Raw genomic sequence first — 10,000 nt, forward strand, 5'->3', positions numbered from 1 at the left:
GAGAGGCAGCTTTTTTGGCTTTCGGAGAAGATGCCGATGCAGGGTCGCTTTCGCGGTTTTCGGTTGGGTGCTTTCGGCTTTTTTGTTGGTCCTTTGTTAGTTTTCTTTGCTTTCGAAGGAGACTTGGTTTTACTAGCAGAAGTCGCGACGAAACCTTAGAAGCACGGTCTTTTTATCCTCGGCAGTTACCTTTTTAGCTTGGCTGCGGCACCCTTTCTTTTCCGGAGAGGCTTTCTTACCTTCGGTGATGCAGCAGCCTTCTTGCCGGTTTTAGCTTTTTCAACCAGCTACGCGTTTAACGGGAGTTTTTTTGGCCTTCGCACCGGCCGTACCGGACGTTTTCTTTTTCGGTAGCCGACGGTTTTGCCGAACCAGAAGATCCGATGCCAATTTGAACGACCCCGATGCACCTTTTCCTTTAGTTTGTACTAATGAACCGGAAGCACCGCAGATTTAAGATATTTCTTGATGAAAGGTGCCACTTTTTTCTGCGTCAGCCTTATAATTCGCCGCAATATATTTTTTATGGCTTGTAAGAGGAACCACCCCGTTCCTTCAATCCTTTAATAGCGTTATTAACCATTTCCGACGTAGGTGGTGAGAGGTTTACTCTTGGATTTTTAACTTTCTTCTTTCTTCGCAGTAGACTGTGCCTGCGGCGACGAAGATGAATTAGCCGAAGCCGAAGAATTCTGATTTTCTATGTCTGCCATAGTAAAAAAACAACTGACAATATATTCTCGAAGATAGATGCTACACTCGTTAGGCGTCTAGAGAGAAGATGTAGTCCTCTGGTGTTCCGTTTGTTTAAATATTCTGGGTCGAAGCACAGGCGGACGGGAGACTGAACGCTCGACATTCTCGTTAGACACGATATGACGGCTTCCATTCTGCTGTCGAAATGTTCGCATCAACTTCTTTACGAAATCAATGCCGGTTTCCTATTTAGACTTCGACTAGCACAATAACGTGGATAGATTCTACGTATTCCGAAAATATTTTCTGATAAGAAAAAGCTAATATAAACCTCGACAACTCACAGTAAATTACAATGAATATGAAGTATTGATGATTTTGACGTAACTCCAGACAATTCCTTTCCGAAAATACTCGTAATCGATGATCTGGAAGGAACCTTCGAATAAATATCATAGGCGCGACTGTCTATAAAACACATGATACATTAGCCGATAATACTCGATAAATACACGAGTGAATAGGCATCGAAGAGACCTCGTGTCTACCTTCATAACAGACTATAACCAAGAACGACGCTTCTAATAGCATCAACATTTTCAAAAATTATCCCTATAAAAGTGTTTCGATGAAAACGGCATTCGAATAATAACGAACGTTATTAATGTTATATTCGATAAGAATAATCATCGTAATATACTTTCAATAAAAAGGTCGATACTACAACACAACGAACGAACGAACGAACGACGATACTGTGAGCTCTATCTATAACGGAGTAATACACACCACCCCCACCCGAAATATATAAATCGTCAATGTTATAGTCGAAATCAGAAATGCTAATCATAAACGTTTTTAGACAACATATTAGCACGTAAATAAAAAAAAACACGTTAAAAAATAACATAAGTAATAGAGTACATGACATATAACAGTAACGAACGTTAACTTTTTAGGTTGATAGGTAGGTAAGCACCATCTAAATATAGGTGGCAAAATTATTTATTATCATCGCGCGTTCACGAAAGGAGGTAACAATGTACTGATAACAAGGCAACCCAACCGAGTGAGACCTAGCGCCCTAGCAAAAATAAATTATCATTCAGCGTCGAAACGATATTGTAAGAATTCTTTCATAAATATTTTGTGGTCTGAAAAAACCGTTTTTTTTAAGAATGTATATCGTAGACCGGAATAAGTAAATTATTTCGAACTGGTATATTTCGTAACTGCTTTGGTGCCTTCGCTGACGGCGTGCTTCGCCAATTCACCAGGAAGTAACAGACGTACTGCAGTCTGAATTTCTCTGCTCGTAATAGTCGATCGCTTGTTATAATGAGCAAGACGGGAGGCTTCCGCTGCGATACGCTCAAATATATCATTTACGAAACTGTTCATGATGCTCATCGCTTTACTGGATATTCCGGTATCGGATGGACTTGTTTCAATACTTTGTAGATATAAATTGCGTAACTTTTCCTTCCTCCTCCTCTTCTTTTTCTTATCGGTCTTCGATATATTCTTTTGGCCTTTCCGGCCTTCTTCGCAGCCTTTCCACTACTTTGGGTGGCATTCTGAAAATTTAATTTCGTCAATATCAAACAACCAAGTACTATCGTGCAGTTTGCTTTCGACTCAGTGTAAAAGACGCCTGCCGATCATCTTGGTTTCGTTCAGGATTGGAGACCTGCTCCCTTACCCTTTTAACTGATGTTTGTCAGAAGGACAAACGGGTCATAACTGAATGGATGTTGTTGGTATGGCGGCAAGAATGTCCTCAGACATCAGTACCGCCCTTCACGATGTACCCCTGCCTGGATGGGGTGAATTGGATGAAAACGTTGTTCATCTTTCATCGAGGATATAGGGGCCTCATACGACAGAGTGTCGGGGCCTTCTATATCGAGAGGGGTCGTCTATAGCGTAATCCATAGCTTCCCTGACTAATAGGTTTTCATGAGTTTTCCTGCGTATCAAAAACTCTTTGATTTCTCGACTGAATGGACTGCCGAATGGAAGGAGCTGCAAATCTCTGCGGATGGCATCGTTCCGCACGAACCAAGGAGCATTCACAATCATCCTCATTAGCTTGTTTTGTAATGTTTCCAAAATGGAAATATTGGTCGGAGCCGCTTGTCCCCATACGCCTGAAGCATACATGATGACAGACTTGAACATCGTATTGTAGATGGTAATTTTGTTTTTTAGACTCATTTTTGATTTTCTATTTATCAGAGGGTACAGACGTGCTATCCGACCCTCGATCTTAGATTTGACGGACATTATGTGCGGGTTCCAAGTGAGTCTACTACGGTCTATCAGAAGGCCGAGGTACTTTACCCGCGCTTGCCAGTCAATCTCCCTTCCAGAGATTCTCACTTTCCTGGCCGAGAAGATTTCAATCTTCCCATGGTTATTGCCTGAGTCTTATCCGGGTTCACTCGAATCTTCCAGTCAAGGTACCAGCGCTCGAGGTCGTCCAATGCACGTTGCATATAGACGACACCGAGCTCCCGACCCATGGAAGACGAGAGGAGAGCCGTGTCATCAGCGTAAAGAGAGATATTTTCACACGCTCGTGCCTCGGAAGGTCACTGGTGTAGAGTGAGTATAACGTCGGAGAGAGCACGGCCCCCTGTGGCACTCCAGCAAGGATCTCTCGTTATCAGACAGAGATCCCTCTACTCTAACCTGAAATGTCCTACCTTTCAGGAAAGACCCGATCCACCGGATCAGGCCCCGAGGTAGGTCGAATGTGTTTAGCTTATGCAGAAGACCTTCGTGCCAAACTCGGTCGAAGGCCTTCGAGATATCTAATAGGACGATATGCACTTTTTTATTTGTGTTCAATTCGCTGATTGTGTTTTCGACCAACCTTAGAGCCTGTAACTCAGTGGAGTGGTCCCTCCTAAAGCCGAACTGCTCATCAGGCAGAACATTTCGGTCCTCAACTTCTTCGTTGAGCCTTTGGAGAACAACTCTTTCAGCCAGCTTAGCCGCCGAAGAGAGTAGACTTATCGGACGATAGTTCTGTGGGAACAGCGGGTTCTGACCCTGTTTTGGGATCATGACAACGACCGCATGCTTCCATCTGCTGGGAAGTATCTGAGGGACAGCGAACTGTTAATTATATTCAGTAAGCACTCAACGCAGTTGTCCGGGAGCTTCTTCAACAACTTGTTAGTTATTGAATCAGCTCCCGTGCTTTCTTAGCCTTTGCGGCTTTAATATATCCCTTCAGCTCTTCCACAGAAGCTGGACGGATGTCGTCATCGTCATCCTCCCTGAGGAGTCGGTGAACCCGGTCTTCCAACAGCATATCACGATCAATGTCGTCATCATCATCAACGTTAAGCTGAAACTGACGTTCCATCGTGTCAGCAAAGGCTAACGCTTTGTCGGCGGGGAGTAGCACACTCCGCGCTCTCCGTGAATGGGTGAGAGAGCAGTCTTCTTTCCCCTTAAGCCTGCGAGTGACTCGCCAAAGCTCGTCACTCCCAGGTTCAAAGGATTCCAACAGCTCTTCCCACCTTTCGTTTCGATGATCAATGGTGGCCTGCTTGACTTGATTGGCCAACCTGTTTGCCGCAGTTTTATCCCCTGGGAAAAGGGTTCGCTGATAGAGCCTTCTCAGACGATTTCTCTCCCGTATCAAGCTTTGATACGGGGGGAAACTCATTATAGCTCCTCAGCGGACACTCTTCCCTGGAGGTGGCCGCTCGAAGAGCATCATTCACGGAAAGCTCGAAACGCTCCACTGCCGCGTCGAGTTCGTCAGGAGAGTCGAGTACCTCAGGAGGGCGCGCATCTCTTCGAGTTGGGCTGTGAAGATATCCCAATCCGTCTTAGATCTCACGCAATAACCAGGGGGAGGAAGTTCATCGCCCAATACCAGGACTACTGGTTATGATCGGAGTCCAATTCCGACAGAACGTAAATTTCGCTAGTCAGAGAGACATTTCTGAGAAGCGCAATGTCTAGTACATCAGGCCTAGTCTGCCCGCGATAGTACGTAGGCTCATCTGGTCCCAGCACTAGATATTCATGTCTGTCAACATGCGCATGGAGCGCCTGGCCGTTTCGATTAGTGGCTCTGCTCCATGGTCTGTGCTTGGCATTGAAGTCACCAGCAGCAATTGTCGGAGTGTCGCTTCCCATCAGCAGTTCATCCAGTGATTCAGGGAGTAATCGAACGCTCGGGGGATTGTAGACCGAGATTATTCTATGACAACCCCTGCTCATCGAATTTCGACACCTACAGCCTCAGTTCCGTGTAAACGGGCACTGTCAATGCCGTATTGTACGCACTGAAGAGATCGTTTGGCAAGAATGCCAATCCCCCCTCCAGCACGTCCAACACGTTCTCTATGAAAGAATCTGTAGTTTGGAATGACAATAGATTCGTTCCTCAGATGCGTCTCTTGTATTAGAGCTACATCGATGTTATTGTCTATCAGGAAGTTTTCAAAGTCTAGTTTCTTTGAACGAATGCCATTAGCATTCCAAAAAACTATCTTAAGAGATCTAGGCAACGTTGGTTGTCTAGACATTGGCAGTTCCAGTTAACACGTCAGTATTCACCGTGAACATTTTCTGTAACACGGGGAATTGTACGAACAACTTTTTCATCTGATCCAATGCGGAACAGATGTCTGAAACCCCCTGCGTCTGAGGAGAGGCCCAGGTTGAGAGGGGGCAGGCTTTGCAGAACTGTTGGCACCCTTGGATGCAGCCCTTGCAAAGCTGACCCCCTCTTGAACGCGACCAGATCCCACAGGTCTTGTTGGAGGGGTTGGCTTCCTTGCAGAAGACTTCCCCTTTTGTTGTACCTTCGGGTATGACGGGCATCCACGGTAGTTGGCGTGTGGGCCCCCTTACAATTATTACATTTCGGGGGTCAGTCCTAGCCTTTTTGCAGGCATTGGTTAGATGCCTGCCGGCGCACTTTACGCAGATGGGGACTGCTAGACAGTTTACGTTGACAGTGGCCGAAACGTTGACATCGGTGGCACTGACCCACCGAAACTTTGGATACTGAGGTTCAACCTGTACCTTCATGCTCAGGAGTTCCTTGACCTCGAAGATGTGCCTTTGGTCCCTGCTCAATAGACAAGAACCATCGGCATGGGCTTGTTGTACCGCTTCATACGCGTTACAGATGCGAGATCAAAGCCTCTGGCTTCGAGCTCCTCACGAACGTCTTCTGTCGCCAGATGTTCTGGCACTCCCCTGAAAACAGCACGGATTTGCCGTTCTTCAGGGACGAATAAGTGTGGTGAGGAATCTTTTCCTTCACCAACAATCTAGACAGCCGACGATAGTCGTCAGGAGTCTCGGTTGGACCTTTATGCCATCATGCAAGTTGACGGCTTTAGAGAACTTAATGTTCTCCTGAGTCGTCAGCTTCAACAGGATACCCATTTGTCCTTCTGACGGACAACAATAGGTGGATTTTGGCTTTCTTAGCCGTTGATTTTGAGTGAGAGGGGCGGTACCAGGCTCCTCCCCATGAACTGATTTGACAGTACTTCCTGAGTTGGAAACACTGTCATTTGCCAAAATGAATCTTGTTCCATATCTTCATTTTTTTCAATACCACTTGTAGTGGCCAACTCATCTACCGGATTTGGGTAGGTTGATGTGAGGTCTCGGACTCAGTATAAATAATTTCGAGCCTCTTCTCTCACATTGTCAATAATAGCTTTTTCTGATATTTTCTTGGCCTTGACTTTCTTTTAGGTTTTTCTTTCAGAATCCATTCACTTACCTTGTGGCTGGATATATCGGGTAGAGGAGGAAAATCTTCATTGATTCGACGTTTCTTCGACGTCGATGAGGAGAAGGAAAGAACGCTGGCGTTTTCAAAATCGCGAGCTGAAATTTCACTATCAGTTGGGGTATTAGCCACTCCCTGATTTTCATCCGTCAAAATTTGACGGCTGGCCCCAGGGACTGGTAATGCACTGCCTGCAGATCTGCCTGGCTCAGGCCGAAGCACGAGATTAGTTGGCATACAATGCTAACAATCTCGGCTTTTTCCCTGCCAGCCAGACCGCGAAGCAGTTCCTCCATACTGCCAGTGGACATAACTAAATTGGAAACTTTCAGGCGTGAGCACAGTGAACAGTAACGAAAATGACAAATCTAAACGTACTCACCAGAAGTTTTGAAGATTCTTGCGCACTATAACACGCACACAACTAACACAACAGAACTACCACTGGTAAATGGCTGATCATCTAACAGAAACACCAAAATTATCAAAAATTTTTCGCAGCAAAATCTTTACGTTGTCACTTTGACAGTGTAAAAGACGCCACTCTGTCGTCACTATTTCAGATAGTAACTGGAACTCTAGTAGGCTCCGCCCACCGGAAAGTTGAGCGTTCGAGAACGCCCATTGGTCGGTAGGACGGTATTAATACAGGTCGATTCTATATAGAAATCATTGTATAGAAAGCTACTGTTAGAGCAACATCGAATAATTCTCAGTGAATTCTTTAAATTTATCCGATATATAATACTAATCTACGATTCGACATGTCTGGACGTGGAAAAGGAGGTAAAGTTAAGGGAAAGGCAAAGTCCCGTTCCAGTCGGGCTGGACTCCAATTCCCAGTAGGACGTATTCATCGACTCCTTCGTAAGGGAAATTATGCCGAACGAGTTGGTGCCGGCGCCCCGGTTTACTTAGCCGCAGTAATGGAATATTTGGCAGCTGAAGTCTTGGAATTGGCCGGTAATGCGGCTCGCGATAACAAAAAAACCCGTATCATTCCTAGACATTTACAGCTGGCCATTCGAAACGACGAAGAACTCAATAAATTGTTATCAGGAGTAACCATTGCTCAAGGTGGTGTTTTGCCCAATATTCAGGCGGTTTTGTTACCGAAAAAAACCGAAAAGAAGGCATAAGTACACATTTCCTGAGAGAGGAAAGCGACAAATAAAATATCGGCCCTTATCAGGGCCACAACGATTTTCTCTAATGAATTCGACAATTGCATATATTTTTTTTTTATTTTCTTGTCATCGCTTTTCGATACAATTGTTGACGCAGCACGATATGCGATTGTTTCTTTCTTGCTTGCGCATATTTACGTATACATGTATACATGATTAATAATATTATTATTGTTCAACTTCTTATTTTCGTGCCGAAACAAGTGATTTCTATTTGCTGAAATCAAATATCAGAATGTCTGTACGTTTATTCGTGATGAAAATAAAATGTATGCAGTAATATCAGATTTAGGTATACAAATGAATAAACATAACAATATCCATAGAAATATTATACATTCTTGTTCGTGGAATTACAATATAGACAATCATGAGTAAATTGGAATGAATAAATGAAAAAAATTATACCTAATTAAATTATATAGCATAGATGAATGCATACATACATTTCAATATCTGCAGAAATGAATGACGAGTATATAAAAATAGGTTGTTATTATTATTCATAGTAATTTGTGAAATGGGATAGATGAATATTATAAGCATAAAACAATAATATTTGGACAGTGGTTCATTAACCTTCGATCAGTTTATGAATATTCATTTTTTCAATTTTTTCTTTACGTACAAATGGTATCGCGTTTTAAAGCGGCGTTTCAGAAAAGTTTCATATGTAATTTCTATTGGTGAATAATTGAATAGTTTGGGAGCTACCTAGCTAGCTAGCTAGATACCAGTAGCTTCCCTGTCCTATAGATTTAGAAACCGAGTGGTATATAATCTAATTGTACAGATCGTTCTTCTCTTTTCTTCTTCGTATACAGATGTAGTAAGGTTGAAATTAATAATTTCGTTAAGTATACAGGATAAAATGAAGCAATTATTCAGGTAATCAAAAGAATGACAGATAATGCTTAAAATTAGATGGGTATATCGTTCGAATTTAATTTGGTAATTCGTTAATTATTACTCACACCAAAGTAAAGTATATAAATCGAATTCGTTTTGAAAACAAATTGTGGTTCTGAAAAGAACCGTTTTTTTTTTTTAAATTTCTCGTCGGAATATGAATCTAACCGCCGAAACCATATAATGTACGCCCTTGACGTTTGAGAGCGTATACTACGTCCATGGCCGTGACGGTTTTTCTTTTGGCGTGTTCTGTATATGTTACCGCATCTCTGATAACATTTTCGAGAAATACTTTGAGTACTCCACGAGTTTCTTCGTATATCAATCCGGATATACGTTTTACACCTCCACGACGAGCTAATCTTCTGATGGCAGGCTTCGTAATTCCTTGAATATTATCTCGCAACACTTTGCGATGTCTTTTTGCTCCGCCTTTTCCTAATCCCTTTCCTCCTTTTCCTCTACCAGTCATTTTGTGTAATACAAACGGAAGATTATAGAGAAAAAAAGTACGAGCGAAATACGTTATTACTACTTCGAATGCTCGAGAACAACTGAAGGCCGTCGGCGCTGGAAAGCTGGTTTTGTCTTGTTTTTGGGGGACACGCCCACTTTCTTCGATTCAACCAATGGTAGAAGTTCCCTATCCTTATACCTGAATAAAACTGTTAACGACCGATCGTGAAGGCTCACTAATCAGTATTTGTCGTTCGACTGAGGAACTATTCGTATACGATGGCTCGTACAAAGCAAACAGCTCGCAAATCTACCGGAGGTAAAGCCCCTAGAAAGCAGTTGGCTACTAAAGCCGCCCGAAAAAGCGCACCCGCTACTGGAGGAGTTAAGAAACCTCACAGATACAGACCCGGTACTGTCGCTCTTCGAGAGATTCGTCGTTACCAAAAAAGTACGGAATTATTAATCCGAAAACTACCATTCCAGAGATTAGTAAGAGAAATCGCCCAAGATTTTAAAACTGATTTGCGATTCCAAAGTTCAGCCGTTATGGCTCTACAAGAGGCTAGCGAAGCATATCTGGTAGGCCTTTTCGAAGATACCAACTTGTGCGCTATACACGCTAAGCGTGTTACTATTATGCCAAAGGATATTCAATTGGCTAGACGAATCCGCGGAGAACGTGCTTAATAAAATCGAATAGTACGACGAAGTAATGAAAGAAAAAACGGTTCTTTTCAGAACCACAATTTATATTTGAAAAGAATTCGTATTCGATACTCTACCCTGGCGTGTAATTTATATATGTGGATTTTCGTTATGAAAAAGTCCGATTTTTTTTTCTTCATTTTCTATTTCTATCGACAGTTGAATTCGCACAAGTAATTATTTTTAAGAAATCGTCGATCCAGATAAATCTATAACGATGATTCGGATGTCTCGTTGCGTAGGAAAAAATATCGTTAAGTAA

General features: G+C 42.9%; 1 protein-coding gene and 1 pseudogene across 1 annotated transcript; one reads left to right on the top strand and one right to left on the bottom strand.

The window, feature by feature from the left end:
* Positions 1-1,866: 1,866 nt before the first annotated feature.
* Positions 1,867-2,272, bottom strand: LOC141485978 (histone H2B-like; annotated as a pseudogene).
* A 6,917-nt stretch (positions 2,273-9,189) lies between these two features.
* Positions 9,190-9,735, top strand: LOC141485979 (histone H3). Its single transcript, XM_074183740.1, has one exon. It carries the CDS (start codon positions 9,310-9,312, stop codon positions 9,718-9,720), a length of 411 nt encoding a protein of 136 aa, XP_074039841.1. The 5' UTR covers positions 9,190-9,309; the 3' UTR covers positions 9,721-9,735.
* Positions 9,736-10,000: the final 265 nt, after the last annotated feature.

Source organism: Leptinotarsa decemlineata, unplaced genomic scaffold (assembly GCF_025532065.1).
Source record: "Leptinotarsa decemlineata unplaced genomic scaffold, Ldec_3_MD MMD2_tig00026342_RagTag_RagTag, whole genome shotgun sequence".
NCBI lineage: Eukaryota > Metazoa > Arthropoda > Insecta > Coleoptera > Chrysomelidae > Leptinotarsa > Leptinotarsa decemlineata.

Coding starts and splice junctions, on each gene's coding strand:
- LOC141485979 (XM_074183740.1), top strand. CDS start 9,310: ATGGCTCGTACAAAGCAAACAGCTCGCAAATCTACCGGAGGTAAAGCC.